We start from the raw sequence: 22,497 nt of genomic DNA, 5'->3' as shown, positions 1-22,497 counted from the left end.
TATAAAACCACCATATAAATATACAACAGTATTGCTGATTTATTATGATAGAACAATACTGCTGACTGGCTGGTAGCTGGTGGCTGATGCTGATTTAGTATGAGAGAACAGTACTGCTGGCTGGTTGGCTGACAAGCCAAGCGAACACAGCGTATAACTGCAAATCAACAACACCCTACCTACCACTAAAACATTTAGGGTACACCAAAATAAGAAATGAAGGAGGAGGGATGTTAAGTTTATTATAAATTTATAAATAAAATAACAATTGCATCATGTTGGATCAAGTTTAAGAAATCTAAAAATTTATGGCTTTAGGTACTCTAGAAATAAACCCATATCCATAAATCCAATGGATACGGTAGGCCTTTTGTGCCAACTAATAAACCTATGTGTCTAAACCCATTGAATTTTGGGTACCGGGTGTAGATTACATAATCAAACTCACATCCAGCCGCTCACGCACCTAGCTAGCAAGCCAACTGAGCTAACGCTAAATCCTCGTTCACTCCACTATAGATCTGTGTAGTACTCCCTCCGTTTCGAATCGTAATTCATTCCAATTTTCTTAGAAATTTAAAGTATTCTTATATTTAACTACAATTATAGAAAACTTACAAAATATTTATAGCATCGAATAGGATATATTATGAAAGTATACTTCATTAAGAATCAACTGATACTTACTTGGTAACATAATATTAGTAATTTATTGTATAAATTCGGTTAAATTTGAAATATTTTGATTGTTCGAAAATGTTGAAATGACTCGCTATTTTTTTTAGGGATATATTTGGAACGGAGGGAGGCCGGCCCGGCCGGTAGGCCCGGCCTAGATCAAATCATGGCACTTCCGGCCCGCGGGCCTGGCTGTTCCATCCTCCTCCCCCTTGCTGGGCCTTGCCTCCTTGTTCCCCGCCTGTTGGCCGCCTCCGTCCGTCGTCGCCGCTGCCGGGTGCCGGTATTCCTTGCTTCATTGGCATATGGCAGCCACCCGCTCTCTGCCACTCAGCCTCGGGGACATGCTGCCGTGTGCCGAGCACTGCAGCTCAATGCCAGGTGGATGGATCGCACGCCACGCCGCGGCCCCCACAATACTGCTGTGATCCTTCCTTTCCCACGCCCTCAATGTGTTCGACGAATTGCCGGGCTCACTCAGATGATAGATGCTATACCCACCCTCCTCTACATGTGTAGAGGAAGGCACATGGCGACACCAAACGAGTAAGAACGTCGTCCTTCCTCAATGCCTTCCTTCTGCTGCCATGGCATTATTCCTGCTTCCTAGAGGCGAGGTTGCTCATACCACAACTAGTTGGACCTACTGGCCGAGTTTAGTCAACTGTCAGGCAGACAGACGGGGGAACTTCCCAACACTTGTGTGCGTAGCTAACCTGGAGGCAATATTATTATTATACCAACTTCTAGCACTTTTGAACTCTACACTGCTATGCATAACGTATTCGTATATGCTTCCCATAGTTAACTTCGGGGAGACTGGAATTTTATTCTATGCATACTGACACTTGGATCATGCTCTGCAGGTAGGATGTGCAGATGGAGAGTGTTATTCATGCAGATTACTTAGCGGTTCTCCCTGGCTTGCTTCTAGGATGGCACGGAGACAGGACGCGACTTCAGTGAACGAAGGTCGTCTCTCAGGCTCAGTTGACCAGCACTGCTCCATCAGTTTCCTCCACTCTTGGGGACACGAAGCTGGAACTGGTGGCCGCAGTGTGTTGCTCAAAATACCCCCTTCAAATCCCCATCAGCAATCACTATTACTGGAATAGATAAAAAAGGTACGATATATCATTTTAAGAATGCGCAGATATTCTTTGCCCTTTCTGGGACTCCAAGTTTAACATTCAAAATTCCATACTTTGAAGTTTGCATCAAATAAACCGATCCCCTATATTTCTAGTCAGCAAGGTGTGGTATTGTATTTCAGAGGGATTTTTTAAATATATGCATACCTATGACCCCTCCATAGTGCATGCCATCATATGGATCCTCACCCGTGAGAATTTCCCACATTACAATGCCAAAAGAATAGACATCAATCTGTATCAACACAAAAGAAGATGTATTTAGGCTAGAAAAATATAATTTTGTGACGAATTACTTGCTGTAATGCTTTAATTCATCACTTTAAGTTTTCACAAATTGCTTGTGAGGACACTGTAGCTTTCTATTGAAGGATGTGGTCATTAGTATTTATAATAATTGCCAATGTGCAAATTAGATTTCTCTGCCATCATGATGTCACGATAAGAGAGGAAGAAGATGACTGCACTGTGTATGTATTGATAGAGGCCCAAAGGGCAACATATATAGTATAAGAGGAGACCCCCAAACCCTATATACTACTAGGATATTACCATTATACCCTTAACACCCCCTCTCAAATGCAACGTGAATGCAATGACGTTGCATTTGGAGAGTTGTACTAAGCACTAGACTAAAAAGAAACAAGAAAAAGATACATCCAAAGTCCAAAATCAAAGATGTCGTCAAAGTGTGCAACTCTTGAACTTGTCGATGTAGATGATCTCCTCCACAAGAGGGTATTGCCTTCACAAACCAGTACTTGAGCAAATACCTCGAGTCTTCACAAACCAGTACGTCGACTCCTCAAACACGAGCCTTGCTTTGGAGAATTGAACACGACAAGAACAATGAGATGTGCCAAAGTAACCAAAGATAGAAAGCACCACTGCAAGACGGCAAGTGGTGAGACAGTAAGGTGATGACGACAAATAGACGGCCATTGACCATGACATGGAGCAAGACGGCTCCGAAAGGGACCAAGAGGGCATTGTCGCACCACAATGATGATGTGATTAGCTAAATCGACGGGACTTAGCTAATCAAAATAAAAATAAGATATGGGCTGATTTGACAATGAAATTGTGGACATGCATGGCTTTGACGAACTGAATGAGTGTATGTGGACTTGGATCGACACTGACTTGAATGAGTACAGCAGAAACACTAAGACGCTAGCAAGCAGACAGACAGCAGCAGCGAAAAAATATGGAGATGATCAAGCAGCAGTTAGCAATGACATGGTGGAAGATCACTGATTGCACAAGATAACAAGCTACTTGAAGATGACGACACAGCCCAGGCAAGAAATTGGAGCATGTTGCAACCGCACAACCACGAGAGGCGGGCCAACCAGCAGGAAACAAGAAGCTTGAACCAGCGCTGCTAGTGAAATTAGAGGCCACATGACAACGAAGCAGTGGCAAATGATAATGAGCCAAGAACAAGCACAAGTTGACATATAATCGCTTCTGGCGACGGGCGCGGACGAGCTCCGTGACGGGCGAGCGGACGGATGCGCGAACGAGGCTGCAGATCGAGGCCGCGACTGCAACGGGTGGACGGGATAGCGCGACGGTGGCTGGATGGGCGGTGCCGGATGGGGCGAAGACGAGGCGGAGCCGCGGAGGAGAGCGCCGGCGGCCAGACAGGCGGCGGCGCGCGACAGCACGCGATGACGGCGGCCGGCCGGGGCGGAGGAAGTGGCCGCGGACGGGTGGAGGAGGATGGAGGCCCACGGCGGCGTCCGCGACGGGTGGACGGCCGCGCGGATGAAGGCCCGCGGCCGCGCGATGGGCAGCCGGGAAGAGCGGATTCACCCGCGACGGCGGCGGAGAGGACAACGCCGCAGACGGGGACGGCGCAGATGGGCGCCGCGCGACGGCGCGGATGGATCCGCCGCAACGGGCGTGGACGGCCTCACGGCGCACGCGCGGACGGCGCGCACAGGGGCGCGTCGGCCTGCGCGGACGAAGACGGCCGAGAAGAGCCACGACGGCATCCAATGGGGGGAAAATGGGTACGCTGCTCTCTGCTGCTGCTGTGACTCAAATTGGAATCGGGAAAATGGGTCTGGGGCTGGAGGATGCCGCCCCCAGGAGCAGGACGAAGCTCCCAGGGGCAGCGCAGCAACGGTGATGAGGGTGGCGGACCGGATCTAGCTAACCTGAAGCTCTGATTCCATGTGACGGTAAGAATGAAAGCTGAACTGTGTGTATGTATTGATAGAGGCCCAAAGGGCAACATATATAGTACAAGAGGAGACCCCCAAACCCTAGATACTACTAGGATATTACCATTATACCCTTAACACATGATATAATTTGGATAAGGTTACATTGTGATGATTATAGAGCAATACCATGTACATCAATCTCCCATTTCTGAAATGTAACCTACATCCTTTTTGACATTAAATATTTTAGATACAAGTTAACCACTGTAACTTCACGACACAAAGACATGAAATCAAAAGGCATACATAAACCATGATTTTGTCAGCACTGTGTAAGACTGACACTTGCAGTCGTTAAGGATACTCACATACTACCTTTTCGGATACTTTATTGCCACTCATTGTCAGCAACTCGGGGGCCATCCATGGAAGAGTTCCTCTCATTCCACCGGAAACCAGGGTGGCTTGTTTCATCTTTGATAAACCAAAATCAGCAACCTGTAGTAATTGATTTTCTGTTATGTCCAACTTCATTCGTATGAAAAATTATAGCTTTCAAATCATCTTGCCGACATGCTTCATTTTGAATTTCTTTTTTTTTAGCATCAATGCATCTAGATTTGAGATGAAACAAAATTTATGACAATGAATTGCAACTTACCTTGCAAATGGGACGAGACGGATCCTTAACATTTACTAGCAAGTTATCACATTTCAAATCAAAATGGACAATATCCTTGGAGTGCAAGTACTCCATGCCAATGGCTGCATCCATTGCAAGCATGATCCGTTTGCGCCAATCAAGATATTTGTCTTTGCGAAGGAGGACTTTCTTGAGAGATCCATTGACCATGAATTCTGTCACAGTAGCTAATGTTGCTCCAGGTCCATTATTTACAACTCCATAAAGTGCCAGAATATTTGGGTGGTGAAGTTTTGAGATGATTGCTGCTTCTCTCCAAAATTCTGTAAGCTGCATGTTTACACGTGTTGAGTTTGTAATGATGCAAAATTCCATGCCTTATTTTGATCAGTATTTAATTTAGAGTGATTGCTAGTTTTTATATAGAATCTCTGATTCTGAAATCTGTATCAAATTAATATTCTGTGGCCGCTAAAGACTTCAGTTGTTGCGTTGATGCCATAGTAACTTATGTCTGGGGCCAAACATATCAGCTGACTGCTTGGCCTCTGTAAAGATGCCAATAATCTGCAAGCTTAGGTTGTTTGAACTAGAGCTTGAATGATCTTATTTCTCGGTTAATATGAAATATCAGCGAATGGCTTTTCTTAATGGTAACATGATACACAGCAGAATTGTGAGGATGTTTTGTTACCCAGAGTACAAAGCTATAACTTAAACCTCCTAAACTGACAAATTACTGAAATCGGTCCCATCTGGGGTGACCATGGACAAGGAACACCTTGGCTGTGACTTAAAAAAATGCTGGTGAAATTATATAGGCTTACCAGCTTATCTGCTTGAGATGATGGTAACATAAAGCAGCTGTTCTTTATCCGTTTAATAGCAACATCTGTTCCCTTCCATTTTCCATGGAAAACTGTTCCGAATGCACCAGAACCCATCTCACGGAGATCTTCGAGGTCCTCGTTGCTTATTAAATACTATATATTCACAATTATAGGATAAGTACTGCATAATTTAATGAGAAACATAGGGATATTCGCTGATAAATCCACATAGGGATATTCGCTGATAAATCCTTTCTTTTGGATACGCCCATTTTAATCTAATGTTACAAATAGATTGTCTTTTTTACTTGTTTCTTTCTATTTATTGGTTATTTATCATGTCAGTGCAGTTTAAGCTTCAAGTAGCTTTGTTACAGAATACTGAAGTCAATCACAAACCTGGACGTTACTTGTAAGACCCCTGCCTAATGCTACAGTTTCAGGAAGACCCTGTTCACTGTTCTTGGTTTCATGTTCCTACCAGAAAAAGATTATGCAGAAGTTATGCTGTGAGGTGAAAGAAAATTAAAGTAAGCATATGAACTATGAAACAAGGTGCGGTGAGGTACTTCAAGCTCTGAGATCAATTGCACAATGCTATCTTTAACATCTTGAGATGGAATTATGCTCTGAGGACTATTTCTATCAGCACCGACTGATCGAGATTTTATCATTTTCGATGATTCATCTGACCTTGGACTGCTGGATCGCTCTTGTTGTCTCTCACTTGAAGGACGCACTAGAGTATGTGGTTTCAGCTCAGTTGTCTTATCTGAAGATGTAAAAGAGCTAGAAAGTATTGTTTCTTCGCTATTGCTGGACAGCTTTGAAGCATGACCTTTCTTTAAAGTGTTACCACCCGTGATAGAAACTGCTGGCTGTTGCTTTGTCCTGCTATTGGTTGCAACTGACTTCTCAAGAGTATGCTGGTTTGAACTGATGCACATATCATCATGGCCTTGCATGGGAGATGCAGACTCAGAACCATGTGCGGGCATCTCCATCTTATTTTGCAATTGGTAGTTCTTGTTCTTCATTGGTGGTTCTTGTGCTAAATGAGACATAGCTTCTTCTTGGCTGTTGTGCCTTCCTGGTTTCTTGTTATTGTTAGAGCCTGTTTGTTGATTTGCTGTTTTCTCGGGACCCCTTGATAAAGGTGCAGGCACTTCATATGCGGCTCGACCTGTGTGTGGTGCTGGACTGTTGTTGTTTGAATTGGACCACAATTGATTCACATTGCTGTTCTCCAGTGGTACCAGCATCTCTTTTCTTGGCGGTCCTTTTTCCTGAGCCCCAGAAACTTGATGGCCTTTTTTATTATGATTGTAGTAGTTTGCTGCAGTTCTGGCTGATGCCTTGAGACACCCTGATTACTACCGCCCCCACTCTGAACTCCATGTATGGATTCAGATGGCACAGATGGACTAAAGTGAACACCACTTATCTTTCTACCAGAGGTGATCAGGTTGCCTTCACTGTTTTGTGCCTTGTCTTTCTTGGCCATCCGTGTTAAGAAATTTGGAGTTGGAAGTGTCTTCTCCAGTGGCCCACTTGATGTTTTTGGCGGTTCTACAACGACTCTTTGTGAGGACTTAGCTTTGATATACTGTGAATCTTCCTCTTCCGTGCCTGCTGGCAGCCTATCCTCTTTGGTACCAATCATTACCTGATCTAGATCATTAGTTGAGGTGCTGCCAAGGCTTTGCATTCTTGATGCCACGGTTGGTCTGGTGAGTCCATTGATGAGAGCAATGAACTGCGCTTCCTTTTCTGCATCGGATGAGCGTGCAACAAGGAAGTGCACATTGTGGTCATCATCTTTAGCAGAGAAAAGGTACATGGTCAGCCTTTCTCTGTTTGCTTCTAGCACAATGCACTCATCAATCATATTACGAAGGTCATCATCAGAGGTGATGGAGATTAGCATGTTCAGTTGCTCGCCTGGGAGATGGTACTTGATTGTGTGATCCCGCCTTATTAGCTTTGTTGTTTTGCAGGTCAGCTCATGCCATGACATGTCCCGGTTAATCTGAACCAGATGCCTCTCACCGCCAACATAGCAGAGCTCTCCGTCACTTGGCCTTGGTAAGAATGTGCCGCCAAAGTTGCAAATAAACTTTATCTTCCTTGGTTGAACTTGATAAGGGTTTGGAGGGAATCGCTTATGTGATCCTAGGCTGCTGCTGGTGCCACTGAATGGGGCATATGTTGGCAGCTGCTTTTGCAGTTTTTGTTCACAAATGTTAAATACTTGTCCTGCCCAGTCCATATTGCTGCTTTTGAGATGGTTGGGACTGAAGGGTTGGCTATGTTTGCTTTCAATTGAAAATCCCTCGCCAGGCTGACTCAACTATTGAAGCCAATAGTTCACTGCAAGTCTTTGAACCCTTATTACTATGAAATCAGGAGTTGTAAGAATGGCATAAGTGGGGTTTGATGTAGTTCCAGGATCTTCAACCTGGAGTCCTGTCAGGTCATAAAGAGGAACGCAAACCTTGAGCACTGAGCTACAAAAAGAGGCAACAAAGTGATCGAAATTTAAAACAGATGAAGGTAGCAAAAAGAAGAATCACAACTCACAATTGCCTCTTTCTTTGTGCATTTTCTTCAGGCTGGGAGTAGTGTGCACAAGGTTAATGAAACGTTACAGAACAACTTATTGGAATTATTGAGTAGAAGAGCATGCAACAAGAAAGCAGGAGAGAGGTTACTGACCTGACTGAGCTCTGTGGGTTTCAGCTGACGGGCTGCTACTAGGGCTCAGAGCTTAATTCGGGGACACTGTTTTGCTTCAGCTGTGTTGGAGCCGAGCTGCTATACTATGGACGGCTGAGCCGAGTCAACTTGGGATGATTGTTTTGGGAGTGGACAACTTGGGATGATTGTTTTGGGAGTGGACGGGAGTTGTTGCCTGACTCAGCTGTGACTGTAAGTAGAGAAGCTGGCATTTCATTTCATTGATTGGGTCGGCAATGGCTACCTTCAGTCACGCACTTGGATGATGACGGAGGGAGAGCAACAGTAGTTCTAAATAAAGGTACACCACCCACCATCTGTTGTAAATTTTTTTAGTGCTTATTACTCTGGAGTTCCTCCTATTTCACAAAATATTTTGCTTGCATCTGGTAATCTGAAGAGTCGTTTGTCCACCAATTACGCATGCATACACAATCACATATAGTATTTCTTTAATGCATGAATGCAAAATGTTGTAATTTGTGAAGGATTGTTGGATGCATTGGCACATGACCGGGGGCAAGGGGCGGCTCTTAATAATGCATGGTCTCAGTCTGTCATTGTTGGTTTGTGCGATGTGGCCGGCTTTGCTCGAGTTGGCCGGTGATGGTGACTCCTCTCCAAGCATAATGTAAGGCCGCTCATTGCCCAGTTGTCGGCTGGAACTCGTCGACCTCGTTGCTGCTGCTATTGGATCTTCCCAGCTATTTTGTTTTAGATGCTTGTACATAAATTCTTAATTGAGCAGAGCTCCTGCCTTTGTTTCGAAAAAATATTTTGTTTTAGATGCAGACATAAGCTATCTGTCTTAAATGATGATGCATTTTTTCTGTCTGTGCTGCATGCAGTGGCGGGATTCGCCTGGGCCGAGTTGGGCCTCCACTCTAAACCGATCAAAGCCCGCCTGCGTCAAATTTCAGCTGATTGATTGTTTTGCAGGAACCAGGAAGCGTCGAAACACAACCAGACCATTGTTGTCATTTTCCACATCATGTTTAGAGTGAATGCTAATTTTTGCTTTTGGATGGAATAATAATGCTAGTATTCTCCAAGGACAATATAAATTTGCTATGGTATTTTCCACAAAAGGTTCACTGCACTGGTTGATCTTGTCAGGTTCACTGCCTACTGCAGCACCCGTCTGTTGTACCTTACCATGACTTCACCTTTGGGCCTCATGGAGATCATGCCCTCCGTCTCCGGGAATGGAGAAACCAGTTCGAGCTCGAAATTCCTCAGAAGATGGCTCAGTATCACTTTGATCTGCAGGTACGCGTAGCCCTCGCCCATGCAGGCGTGCTTCCCGGCGCCGAACGAGGTGTACGTGAGCTCGCGGGCGGCCCTGTCCTCCTCCCTGCCGGCGGCGAACCGGTCCGGGTCGAACGCGTCGGGGTCCCTGTACACGCCGGGGAGCATGTTGTTCACCACCAGCGGGCTCGCCAGCACGCGCCCCTCCGGGATCTCGTACTCTTGGCCCTCCTCGGTCTGCACGGCGAACGCCCTGCGCGCGCGGCGGAGGATCATCGGAGTCACCGGGTGGAGGCGCAGCGCCTCCTTGACGCTGCGGTGGAGGACGTCCATCCGCAGCACGGCGTCGTAGTCGGGGACGCCGCCGCCGCGCCTCTGCTCCTCCGTGGCGGCGTGCAGCCACTCGGCGTGGCGGAGCAGGCGGGCCGCCGTCCAGGCGGTGACGGTGGAGCTGGTGTGGTGGCCGGCGAAGAGCAGCGCCACCAGCAGCCCGGTGACCTCGGCCTCCGTGGTGGCGCGCCCGTCCTTGTACCTGGAGTCCATGAGGCCCTGCAGCAAGTCGTCGCCGGCGCGGCCGGAGCTCTTGCGCGACCTGGCGATCCCGGTGAGTATCTCCCCGAGCCTCGCCCGCGCTCGGTCGCGGCGGCGGTGCGCCGGGGTCGGGAGGTGCGGGAAGAACATGCTGACGAGGTGCAGGCCGCCGATGAGGTCGTGGAGGAGCGACGAGACCTCGGCGTGCATGTGGTCCCGGACCTCCTTCCCCAGCAGGCACCGGCTGGCGATGAGCAGCAGCACACTGTCGATCTCCTGTTTCAGATCGACCGTGCCGCACTGCCCCCATCTCGCGAAGTATTCCTGCACCTCACCAACCATGAGACCGACATGGTTCCTCAGCTTGGCCGGCCTCAAGGTCTCGGCGAAGAACCTGTGCTGCTCGTTCCGGGTATCGTTGTCGACATCGTAGCCGACGCCTTTGCCGAAGATTGGGACGGTCATCTTGTAGACGTCGCTGATGCTGATCTCCGATTCGGTGCCGTGGAAGAAATGGGCGGAAACCTTTGGGCCGACCAGGAAGGTCACCTTGATTCCCAAGGAGCTCAGCGTGAAGACGCTGCCGAGCTTCAGGTACTGGTCGCGGATCACGGCTTGCAAGCCTCCGCTCGTGGTGAGGATGGCAGGCAGAACTCCGACGATGGGAGCTCCCTCAGACACGGGTGGTGGCTGCAGCAGCTTATCATGTGGCCTCCTCTTGCGCTTGGGAGGTATGGTTCTTGCTCGTGCGATCATGGTGGCTATTACGATGGTGATAGGGAAAATGATGGTGAACACGAGCCATGTATGCACAATTGTTCTTGTTGTTGTTGTTGTTGTTGTACCGTGATCGTCGTCCATGATATAAATATGCAGCTGCTGATCGAACAAGAGTTACAAGAAGCTAAGTGCTAGCTAGTAGTAGTAATTAATTATATGCAAAAAAAAATAAACAGATAGCTGCTTATTGGAAATGAATTGTTTCAGGAAGAATATAGTCAGAGATAAATAAAGAGATCTTATTTCATTAATTCAGTACCTGATCGAAGCAATAATCGCAAATATAGCAGGAGCCTCCGATCCTTAGCTTGTTTCAGCTACTTCCTTGATTATATTGCTGGAGTTACGGTGCCTATATAGGAGCTCAAGCATGTGTACCACATGCCTGGTCGAAACTTGAACATCGATTGAAATGCAAGTAAAATATATCTCGAGATAATAATAAGAATGGGCATGAGAAATAATTATTGGTTGCAGTCGCTATATATCAGCGTGTAGCTCTGCTGTCTCGTGTGTAGCGAGAAAACTACACCTACCTAAGCTTATCTTTCAACGTGATAAGAAGCGGACACACACCTTAGGTAAGGTAGGTGTAGCAGTTTATTCTACACTAATATTCTACACTAACATCTTAGGTGAGCAGAATTACTGAATAAATTTTTAGTAGTTCAATAATCACAACAAGCTATTACTAAAATAATTACTTGAACATCGATTAAAATGCAAGTAAAATATCTCTCGAGATAATAATAAGAATGGGCATGAGAAATAATTATTGGTTGCAGTTGCTATATATCAGCATGTAGCTCTGCTGTCTCGTGTGTAGCGAGAACACGACACCTACCTATGCTTATCTTTCAACATGACAAGGAGCTGACACACATCATAGGTGGTGTAGCAGTTTATTCCACACCAATAGCTAAAATGAACAGAATTACTAAATAATTTTTTTAGTTGAATTCGACGAGCTATTACTTAACAATAAACATTGTTCAGTAGTCTGGTAAATTTAGCTCAATACTTATTTTGATGATTACTTTTGCTAGTAATAGGTGAGTGTAGAATAACATTCTACACCTAGGTGTAGAATAGCATGCAGCAAAGATTCCAATTGATGAACTAGGCCTGTTTAGATCCATAAAGCCAAAATGCAAAAAAATTTGTAAATCGCTTGCATGGTGTACTAAATGTAGTCGAAAAATAAATTGCATTACACAAATTAACTGTAAATCACGATACGAATCTAATGAGTCTAATTAGGACGTGATTAGACACTAAATTGCTATAGTAATGCTACAATAAATATGCTCTAATAATGGATTAATTATCCTCATTAGATTCGTCTCGTAGTTTACAGAAGAGATCTATAATTAGTTTTGTGATTAGTCTGCATTTAATAAATGTTGAAGATTCCCTTCCAAAAATCCAAAAATGCAAAATGCAAAGTGATCTAAACAAGGCCAACCATCCATCATCAGCTTTGAAGCACTCCGGCTGATCTCTTTCTTAATTAATTTCTATCTGAAAATTATAGCGAGATGCAAGATGAGCTTTTCATGCTGTTCTTTAAACGCCAATGATGGCGGCCTTACTGATCAGCCCGCCGGCTGCAGGTTAGTTGTAGCCCAGCATGCATGTAATTTAGGGTCTGTTTGGCATGGGTGCATGGCTCTCTTCGTGGAGCAGCTCCACTCTAAAACTCTAGCTGGAGGTAGCTCTGGGTGGAGTTGGAGTTGACTGTGTGTTTGGCATCAAGGGTGCCCCTAGATTCAAAAAAGAGGATTCTGAGGATGGATTGTCTTTTTTGCCCTTAATTAGTTCGCGAGAACCACATATCATACACTTTTAGCTCTAAGTTTATTCGCAGAAAGCCCCCTAAAACTTCTAACTTCTTTGCAACCTATCCCTCCTCTCTCTTCTTTCTCTTACCGGTGGGCCATCCCAAATCCAGAGGCAAGCCGCAAAGGGCCGCCGCCGTCGCTCGGTGCCGGCGAGGAAGGAGGCGGCTGCTGCTGCTCCGACCCTCGCGTTCCCGGTGGTCCCACCTAAGGCGGCATCCCCGCGCGTCGTCCCGTGCAGTAAGCACCACCACCGCAAGGAGGAAGGGTGGCGGCGGCGGGGAGGGACTGGTGGGATCGACATGAAAGGAGCTCTGCTATGATTTACTGGATCGGAGTTGTCCTCTGCTATGACAGCTTTGCATTGTATTGTAGTAAGTACTAGTTAATAGCGGCGGCGGAGAGTGACCGGCGGGTCCGACGGGGAAGGAGCTCTGCTATGATTTACTGGATCGGAGTTGAGCTCTGCTATGACAGATTGCATTGCATTGTAGTAAGTACTAGTTAATAGTTAATATGCACTCTGTTCTCACTTGATTTTAGGGAGGCTTTTCTTTCCTAACGTATGTGACTGGCGGCGCTGCCATTCGCTTGCTTCTCCCCTGCCCTCCCCGCCTCCCCCGGCTCCAACGCCTCCACCACCACTGTTGCTAATTGATCGTGTTTCCACCTCCCCGCAATCACCCCTGCCCAGCTGCCACCTCCTGCCACCCCGATGGGTGGCAACCCCACCGCCCCACCCCGCCTCGCCGCCATCTCCACCGCCCCCACCGTCAGGTTGGCGATCCCCCGGCGACCCTCTATCCCTCGAAACCGGCAATCCTGAACCACAACAACCCTAAACCTCTGACCTGGTGGCTGGATGACTGGCGGCGGCGGCCGCCGCGCGGTTAGACCTTCTGTGACACGACGTATCGTACATGCATGCGATGAATAGACATCCCAATGAATAAACTTCAGGAATGAGTTTGTTGTACTGGAATTATTAATTATGTTATCTTGTTTGATAAAACTTTCATAAAAGATGCAAGTTGCTTAAAAATTTATCGGCAAATCTAGAGAAAATGATTAAAAACAACTAAAATGTTGGCAAAAAAATAATGGGAAATTATAAAGATCACCGCATGTCTTGTAGTGATCGGTGCAGAGAAGAATATAATAATTCAGCCATGCATTCATCAAACTTGAGGCATGGACACACAGTGCATATGTAATTCGATCTCGAGAAAGAGATCGAACAAACAAAAGTAACTAATAATAAACCGGTGATCGATCGAGTCCGTGCAGTAGTGTAACACCGCGATCGAGTAGTTTTATTCTGGCTAGCTGCTGCTGCTGATTACTCCGTAGCAATTAACACAGTGATACATACGCAGGTATACGTAGATGAGAATATCATGAGATCAGTCGTCGACGACGCGCAGGTAGATGTCGAGCTCGAGGACGGCGTTCTTGCCCTTCCAGCTCGCCGTCTTCCAGAGCACGTAGCCCGTGGCCATGCGGAACCTCCCCGTGCCGCCGACCACGGCGAGCTCGCGCACGGGCGCCGTGATGTCGTTCCGGCCCGTCACCGCGACGGTGCTGCCGTTGTAGCCGTCGTAGTCGGTGAGCACGACGTTCATGGAGAGCAGCATCGCCGGGCGGCCCTTCTCCAGCGACGCGGTGACGTAGGTGCCCTGCGCGCGCCCCACCGGCCGGGACGCGCGGCTGGGGCCCTCCGTGAGCACGTCGTCCATCACCACCGTGTCGCCGAAGCGCACGCCGGACATCACCGGCGCGCCCGTGCCGTTGACGATCAGCACCGCCGTGGGGCGGGGGCCCGTGTACCCGTCGTGCATGAACAGGTGCAGGTGGTGCATGCTGCTGGTGCCGGCGGCGGCCTGCATGAGTTGCAGCACAAGAATAATGGCCATCATCACGTAAGCTGCGGCGGCGTCGCAGGTGAGCCGACCGCCGCTCGTCGTCGATCTCTTCGCCATTCTTCCTATTCGATGGATGGATCTGATGGACAAAACAATTAATGCATGATGCGGTGAATTAGTATGTAGGCAATGCAACAACAAGGTACCTTACCTTAGCTTATATATGGACGCAGACGATAAGGGTGTGTGCTCGCTCATATATATAGCAATGCAAGCAAAGTAGCAGCAAGTAGCATGGATCGATCGATCTCGATCATTGCAGAAAGTATCTATCTATCTATCTATATCTATATGTAGTGAATTAAAGGGCGAAGAACATGCAAGCATGGGATGCATGACATGCATGCTGCCTGCACAGCACAGTTTGGAGATAAAAAGGTGGCATTGGCGACGTGATGTTGTAAGCTGGATTCCAGCTTTAGTTTGAATGATGATGATGATGTGCGCGGCGGCCTTCAATCCCACTCCGCCACTTTCCGCAGCCTTTGCAAAGCTCACCATGCATTGTATTCTACACAACCGCCCAAAAAAAACCATCATTATTATTGGACTGGTTCACTCTTTTTTTTTTTGATAAAGCGTACCTATATTTAAAGGTTAAGGAGTACATACGAGTACACGTACAGATACACCGTACAAGGATACAGAGAACGGCTGTCCCATACAAAAAGCAAACATGCCCCTAGAAAGAACTGAAAATCCAAACAAGTCCCTGGACCTGAAGCTTCGTGAGGCCGATTCCACCGACGCCGAAGGCTGACGCCGCCGCCGCCCGCAGACTTGGCCGTCTCCTTCAAACCCAAACCGGAGGGAGCTCCATCGCACGCAGGCTTTAACTTGAGCCGGAGAAGACACCCGAAGCCGGAGCTCGGGGTGAGCAAGAGCTGAACGCACCGTCGGCCGGGGCAGCGCCCCAAGCTCCAACCGACACGGATCTGTGCTCGCCGACGGCAGCCAAGACCACCGCAGGGACGTCGAGCTGGATCCGCCCTCCCACCAATCTGCACACCCCAATTGCCTCTGCAACCTTGGATAAAAAGGCCAGAACACACCTCGCCACGCCGACGACGAAGACGAAGAAGCTCCGGCGCTGGACTCTTGTACACGAACCTCACAAAGGAAGCCCGACCTCCACGAGCTCGCCATCGGTGCTGGAGAGGAGCACCGCCGAGACGGGGACAACCACGGGAGGACCTTATTCCGACGATGCGCCATCGCCACCATCGCCTCGACGACGCCGCCGAAGGCCAAACCCTAGACCTAGGAGACCCTAAACTAGGACTACCACCACTAGCCGGCGAGAGGACAGCCGTCTCCGCCACCTCCAGATGCCCTAGGGGCCATCGGAGACCACCGCCTCCGCCGGTGGCTACCGCGTCGCTTTTTTCACCTCCTCTCAACTGTAGCTGGACTCGAGAGTTCGGGAGGGATGCTTCTGGGAGCAAGTTTTTTTGGTCGGACTGGTTCACTCTTACAAATATCTTCTTGGGTCGTCGATCGGAGCGTCTTTTTTATTTTTATATTTTTTAAAATTATTTTTTACAGAAATATATTTTCGATTTCATAATTTACAGTTTTGTACCCCTACCGCCTGGCTGCGGGGCGGCAGGGTACCTGCCGCCAACTGGCGGGGCGGTAGGAACCTAAATGTAAATAAAATTTATTTTTAATCGTATTTTGGCCCCTGGGGGAGCCTGCCGCCCCCCTGCCGGGCGGCAGGGTAACTACCGCCAACTGGCGGGGCGGTAGGCCAGGCAAAAAAATATTTTCTTTTTAGTTTCCAGAATAGTGAATTTCTAAATTCAATTAAAAATTATAGAAAAATCAAAAAAATGCAAACTAAATTTTGTTAGGTTTATTAAATCAATATCTACAGAGAAAAATACTCATGCATGTGAAATGTCAATTTTGCCCCTCTAAAATTTTAGGTTGTGTTTAATCTAGTTTATTTTGTATCTGTTGTTCTGTTTGTCTAAAAATCTTGAAAATTTTGTGGTAGCCTAATTTTTGCATGTGTATTTCACTGGAAAATTTTCAGGTGCATAGCTTAGGTGCATATTTGTGGATCTATTATTCTACTGCTAAATGATGGAAATCCAACAATAATAGATCCACAAATATGCACGTAGGCTATGCACCTGAAAATTTTCCAGTGGAATACACATGAAAAGAGTAGGCTATCACAAAATTTTCAGGATTTTTAGACAAACATAACAACAGATACAAAATAAACTAGATTAAACACAACCTAAAATTTAGAGGGGCAAAATTGATATTTCACATGCATGAGTATTTTTTCTCTGTAGATCTTGATTTAATAAACCTAACAAATTTTAATTTGTAGTTTTTTGATTTTTTTATAATTTTTAATTGAATTTAGAAGTTCACTGTTCTGGAAACTAAAAAGAAAATAATTTTTTGCATGGCCTACCGCCCCGCCAGTTGGCGGTAGGTACGCTGCCGCCCGGTAGGGGGGCGGCAGGCTCCCCCATGGGTCAAAATGTGATTAAAAATAAATTTTATTTACATTCAGGTCCCTACCGCCCCGCCAGTTGGCGGCAGGTACCCTGCCGCCCCACAGCCGGGCAGTAGGGGTACAAAACTGTTAATTATGAAACCGAAAATATATTTCTGTAAAAAATGATTTTTAAAAATATAAAAATAAAAAAGCCGCGTCGATCGGATGCCCAATGAATGAATGAATGAGAAGAAAATGGGCATCCGATATGATTATAGCCCAAATCAAATCGATGGTTGCCTTTCTCATTATTTACGGCAGGCCCCCATTTGAGAGTGCAGCCCAATCCCGACGTAAAAGCAGCCCAGCGGCCCATGTTCTTCTTGGAAGGTGATGCGGCCCATCTTCTTCTTCCTCGATTTTAGTGGTATACGTACTGAGGGAACTAAATCACTCAAAATTAAAATGGATCATGATGTATGTATGTATGTATGTTTTTGAAAAAAATCCCAATTCCCAAAGACGGTGGCGCAAAGACAAAAGAAAACCAAAGTGGTGTTCTTACAAAAGAAAGACGAAAGAAAAAAGGTGGATGTGAACTGGAAGGCATCACATTCAGATGCCGATGGAAAGCAAGAAAATATGGCAGGTTAGTTTGATGATGCCTTACCAATCTCTCTCTCTCTCTCACACACACAAACGGAGAAAGCAGAATAATAAGTACAGTAGTAGGTCAGCTCAACAACTACTGGTCGCTCTCAACAACCAATAATGCAACTCTGCAAGAGTAGCGTGCAGTGTGTCTCTGCCTCTCTCACCTTGCATTGTTTAATTTGCACCAAAATACTCTCTCCGTTCCAAATTATAAGTCATTCTAAAAATCTTGGAGAGTCAAATCATCTCAAAGTTTGACCAAAATTATCGAGAGAAATACAAAGATTTATGGCATCAAATAGGTATACTATAAAAATATAGCTAACAAAGAATCTAATGATATCTAATTGGTATCATAAATATTATTATTTTATTATATAAATTTGGTCAAATTTGAAAATTTTTGACTCTCCAAAATTTTTGAAATAACTTATAATTTAAAACGAAGAGAGTATATAGTAGCATGCAATGCAAGTTGCAACCTACAGGAATATGCCAGCCACACACACTGACAGTCTGACAGACTTGACCATCATTTCCCTGCATATTTTTGTACTGTAGCTCCTCAACCCAACCACCACTCCACCACCAGCTCCCATGGATGATGGATCTATCTCCAGAGCATTCCATATATATAAGCTTTAGCTCATTAATTCCCATTCCTTCCCTGGATAGATCGATAGATCCATAGAGGAGCTGAACATCATCACAAACAACTGGCCAAAAACCCATCTACCCGGCCGGCCACCATGGCTGCTGTCAATAACAAGCAGGCCACCTCCGCGGCGGCGCTAGTCTTCCTCGGCGTGTTGGTCGCCGTCCTGGCCGCAGAGGACGCCGGCACGACGCACCTGACCTTCTTCATGCACGACATCGTGTCGGGCAGCAGCCCGACGGCGGTGCAGGTGATCAAGGGCCCCGGCGGGTCGGCGACGGCCGCGACGCTGGGCATGTCCTTCGGCGACACCCTGGTGATGGACGACCCGCTGACGGAGACCTCGTCGCCGACGTCGGCGGCGCTGGGGCGGATGCAGGGCTTCTACCTGGTGTCGGCGCAGTCGGGCCTGGTGCTGACGGTGTGCGGCAACCTGCTGCTGACCTCGGGGGACCACAACGGCAGCACCATCGCCGTGCTGGGGCGCGACGACACGGGCGCCGACGTGCGGGAGCTCGCCGTCGTGGGCGGCACCGGCAAGTTCAGGATGGCCACCGGCTACGTGCTGTGGAAGACGTCCAGCGCCAAGGGCGCCGACGCCACCCTCCAGCTGGACGTGTACCTCACCACCTCGGGCAACGCCACCACCATCGACGCCGGGGCGCCCGTCTCGCCCGCTGGCGGCGGCTCCTCTGCAGGGTCGTCCTCCGGGTCCAAGTCGAGCTCGGGTGCTGCTGCGAGGGCCGCCGGCGGGTGGGTCGCCGTGGTGGTTGCGGCGGTTGTTGGATCGTCCTGGCTTTGGTGACCGGATTAACGACGAGTGGTGGACATTGGATGCGTTAGTTGGTGAGTGTGTGGAAAGTTGGGTGAGATGTCGGTCGGTGGGGTTTGCTTCGGTGTGGTGGATCGAGCTGAGGACGGAGATGCTTGCTTGCACGCTGCATCATGGCCTCATGGCATGGGTGTAGGCCTCATTTCTTTTCCCCTACCCTACTACTACCCCACCACGATGCATGTGGATTCTTCTTGCTTTCTGCTGATGAGGCTTTCTTTCTTTGCTTGTCATACATGCAAACATCATGGATAATATTGTTCATCACGGATGTTAGTTTTACTCATGAGGCTAGCTAGCTGATTAAACGGATTGACTGTTCTGGGAAAGGGAAGGGGGCCAAAAAAAAATAAGGACAAGATAGTGCAGGCATCTCTCGGAAATTAGAAAACAACGATTATTACTAGAATAAAAGGAAGCTGATGGTAAGCCAACGTAAAGAATTGCTACAACGAGGCCTAGCAGTCCAGATTTCTAGAAGGGCCGGGTTGGGCAGTTGCAGATCTGAGATCAGTAGCCGGTGGAGTCGTTGGAGAAAATTTCAGTGGCGACACACAGACAGGACAGGGGAGAGAGATGCTGAAAGGGTGCCGCATGGATCCGGCCTTGTCATCTTCACATCAGAATCGGATAGATGCTCACCAAACTTGTTTTCGTTCGGAGTACAGGCGTGCGTGCCGTAGACTTGACTTCACTTCTCTGTTCACCAGCCTCGCAATTGAAGCTTACATTAACTAAAAACATTAATTTTATCTTGGAAAAAATTGTTGTGCGACAAAAATGTATCTTTGAGATACTACAATTTCATACCAATTTGCCAGTGGACACCGTAGCTCTTAGGCTAGTCTCAATGAGAGTGTCATAGTAGTGTTATGAGCATTAAATTTGCTCATGTGACAGAGTTTTTATGAAGAGAGGGGATGAAGAGTGTTATGGAATATGAGAGGAGTGTTATCACCATAACACTCCTCTGGCACGATTACCTAGTTTCTGGTCTTGGTAACTATGTCGATGACACTCTCATTGAAACTGGCCTTATAGTACTTGCTCAAATATACCAGCCTCGAGGAGGGCCGACGGTCAGTGCCAGCGGGGCTACCGCACCGGGCCTTGAAAAATTTGGGAGCCTCAAAAAATTGTTATGCTAACAGGTTTGTCAAGTTACGAGCAAAATCCAATTGCATATTTATATAGATAGGAGTGGCCTGATAGATAGAAAGACCAATCTGCAACGTTTTCACCGTCTTCATTAATAATTTTTTCTTTCAATATTATCTTGTATTTCAGGGTGAACGGGAACCTCCATTTTTTGTTCTGCACCGGCTGACAAAAAGTCAGAGCCATCCCTGGCCTCGAGCAAGCCTGTGCGTGGGCAGAGGCGCAGAGCAGGAGTCACGCGCGGCCAGGAGGTGCAGGGGCACAGCACGCCAAAGGAAAGTGCTTTGCTTGGTCCTCAAAGGAAGGCAAATGCACTTTTATCAAAAATTCAACACCCACTACCACTAAAAACAATCATTCATACATAGTAAAAGGTTGCCGATTAGTTTCGTTATCTTAATTCGATCGAGTAATCTACTCGATCATTCATACAGGTCGGTCAGACTTGAGATAGATGAGAAGCAGCCATCATCGCAGCCGCTGTGCCTCTGGTGGTCGTCGTCGCCGGCACGGGCACGGACGCGTGCACGTCCAGCTCCAGCACGGCGTGCAGCGGCGACTCCACCCTGGCCGTGCTCCACAGCACGTGCCCCTGGGCCCGCCGGAGCGCCCCCGTCCCGCCGGCGACGGCGAGCTCCCTGACCGGCTCCAAGGTGTCGTCGCGGCCGGCCACCACGAGCGTGCTGCCGTTGTAGGGCCCCGCGGTGAGGTGCAGCGTCACGCTCACCACGAACACGGGGCGGCTCATGGACCCCGTCATGTAGGTGCCCTGCGCGCGGCCGACGGGGGCGGAGCCCGCGGCGAGGCCCTCGGTGAGGAGGTCGTCCACCGCCACCGTGTCGCCGAAGTAGTTGCCCGGGTGCATCGACGGGTTCTCCGGCCCGGGGCCCCTCACCAGCAGCGCCGCCGTCTGCCCCGGCCCGCCCACGATGTCGTGCATGTACACCCGCAGCCGCACGGGGCGCCGCCGGGCCGACGCCGGCGCCAGCAGGACGGCGCCGGCGACGAGCAGGAGCAGGAGGCGGCGCTTATTATTGCTAGTGGTGGTGCTTGCACCCGAGTTGGCCATCGTTGCCGACTTTGCCGTGCCGGCCGGGGGTGTCCTAGCTTGCTTGTTGCTCGATCTTTCTGGTATGGAATTGATGGACAGAAAATGATCTGACTGATGAGAGGGACGATACTTAATTAGTGGGACGGAGCTGCTGCCAGGTCTTTATCGTTTGTTTGGTTTCCTTTCATTTCTCCATGAAGAAAACTGTCAGGCAAGCACAGGACGTTGGTTCATCTGTCGCTGCTGTCATGAAAAGAACACGTAGGTGCTGCTGGTGGTGACGTGGCTTCTTGTCACCGTCTTCACCGTACCTGCTGCTGCTAGGCAGCTGGATCTGGATCAGGTCCCCCATTCACGCACCACCCCTTAACCCAACTTTTTGTGATCAATTATTTAGTCATTTTCACACACAAAGTTACTGGATAATAGCAACCTTATGAGAGTGTCTGTCGGCCGGCACGGACGCGTGCACTTGCAGCTCCAGCACCCAGTGAACCGCCGACTCCAGCTTGGCCGTCCTCCACAGCACGTGCCCGGAGGCCCGCCGGAGCTGCCCCGTCCCGCCGACCACCGCGAGCTCCCTCGTCTCGTCCAGGACGCTGTCGCGGCCGGCCACCACGAGCGTGCTCCCGTTGTAGGGCCCCGCGGTGAGCGCGACGGTCATGGTCACCACCAGCACCGGCTCCCGCAGGGACGCCAGCGTGTACGTCCCCTGCGCCCGGCCGACGGGCTTCGACTCCACGCCGGGGCCCTCCGTCAGGAGGTCGTCGATCGCCGTCGTGTCGCCGAACCGGCTGCCCGCCGGCATGGACGGGTTCAGCGGCCCGGTGCCGTTGACCAGCGGCACCGCCGTCTGCCCCGGCCCGCCGGTGATGTCGTGCATGTACAGCCGCAGGTGCACCGGGCGCCGCCGGGCGGAGGCCACGGCGAGTACGAGAGCGGCGGCGAAGAGGACCAGCTGCCGCTTTGCGACGGAGCTGCTGCCCATTCTCTCTCTGCCTGTCCTTGCTCTTGTGTTTCACGATTGCTGAGCTGAGGTCGGAGCCACAATTTATAGCCTGCCGCGGAATCTCACTCAGCTACGTACTCCTTCATATGAGCGCCTTTTTTATTTTTATATTTTTTAAAATCATTTTTTTACAAAAATATATTTTCGGT

General features: G+C 48.5%; 5 protein-coding genes and 1 long non-coding RNA gene across 13 annotated transcripts; 2 read left to right on the top strand and 4 right to left on the bottom strand.

The window, feature by feature from the left end:
* Positions 1-866: 866 nt before the first annotated feature.
* On the top strand, positions 867-9,046 carry LOC120659197. Of its 8 annotated transcripts, XR_005668930.1 has the most exons (6): positions 867-1,224; positions 1,545-1,802; positions 4,607-7,310; positions 7,474-7,561; positions 8,088-8,513; positions 8,701-9,046. It is a non-coding gene; the product is annotated as an uncharacterized LOC120659197 (long non-coding RNA). The 8 variants fall into 8 exon arrangements; XR_005668926.1 differs by having other exon boundaries at positions 7,474-8,513; XR_005668929.1 differs by having other exon boundaries at positions 4,607-7,386; positions 7,474-8,513.
* A 116-nt stretch (positions 9,047-9,162) lies between these two features.
* On the bottom strand, positions 9,163-11,195 carry LOC120659196 (obtusifoliol 14-alpha demethylase-like). The gene is made up of 2 exons (XM_039937254.1): positions 11,031-11,195; positions 9,163-10,867 (listed from the first exon to the last, which is right to left on the bottom strand). Exon 2 carries the CDS (start codon positions 10,850-10,852, stop codon positions 9,338-9,340), a length of 1,515 nt encoding a protein of 504 aa, XP_039793188.1. The 5' UTR covers positions 10,853-10,867; positions 11,031-11,195; the 3' UTR covers positions 9,163-9,337.
* A 2,568-nt stretch (positions 11,196-13,763) lies between these two features.
* On the bottom strand, positions 13,764-14,863 carry LOC120658495 (dirigent protein 1-like). Its single transcript, XM_039936746.1, has 2 exons — positions 14,683-14,863; positions 13,764-14,610 (listed from the first exon to the last, which is right to left on the bottom strand). The coding sequence occupies exons 1-2, from the start codon at positions 14,727-14,729 to the stop codon at positions 14,013-14,015; spliced, it is 645 nt and encodes a 214-aa protein (XP_039792680.1). The 5' UTR covers positions 14,730-14,863; the 3' UTR covers positions 13,764-14,012.
* Positions 14,864-18,132: 3,269 nt separating this feature from the next.
* LOC120659192 (dirigent protein 1-like) lies at positions 18,133-19,412 on the top strand. Its single transcript, XM_039937251.1, has one exon. It carries the CDS (start codon positions 18,393-18,395, stop codon positions 19,101-19,103), a length of 711 nt encoding a protein of 236 aa, XP_039793185.1. The 5' UTR covers positions 18,133-18,392; the 3' UTR covers positions 19,104-19,412.
* Positions 19,413-20,590: 1,178 nt separating this feature from the next.
* Positions 20,591-21,416, bottom strand: LOC120659193 (dirigent protein 1-like). Its single transcript, XM_039937252.1, has one exon. The coding sequence runs from the start codon at positions 21,355-21,357 to the stop codon at positions 20,728-20,730; it is 630 nt and encodes a 209-aa protein (XP_039793186.1). The 5' UTR covers positions 21,358-21,416; the 3' UTR covers positions 20,591-20,727.
* Positions 21,417-21,544: 128 nt separating this feature from the next.
* Positions 21,545-22,427, bottom strand: LOC120659194 (dirigent protein 22-like). The gene is made up of 2 exons (XM_039937253.1): positions 21,778-22,427; positions 21,545-21,732 (listed from the first exon to the last, which is right to left on the bottom strand). Exons 1-2 carry the CDS (start codon positions 22,325-22,327, stop codon positions 21,725-21,727), a joined length of 558 nt encoding a protein of 185 aa, XP_039793187.1. The 5' UTR covers positions 22,328-22,427; the 3' UTR covers positions 21,545-21,724.
* Positions 22,428-22,497: the final 70 nt, after the last annotated feature.

The sequence above is a fragment of the Panicum virgatum genome, chromosome 2N (assembly GCF_016808335.1).
Source record: "Panicum virgatum strain AP13 chromosome 2N, P.virgatum_v5, whole genome shotgun sequence".
Classification (NCBI taxonomy): domain Eukaryota; kingdom Viridiplantae; phylum Streptophyta; class Magnoliopsida; order Poales; family Poaceae; genus Panicum; species Panicum virgatum.
Note: the sequence above shows the minus strand (reverse complement) of the source record. Positions and strands in the feature narration are given on the sequence as shown.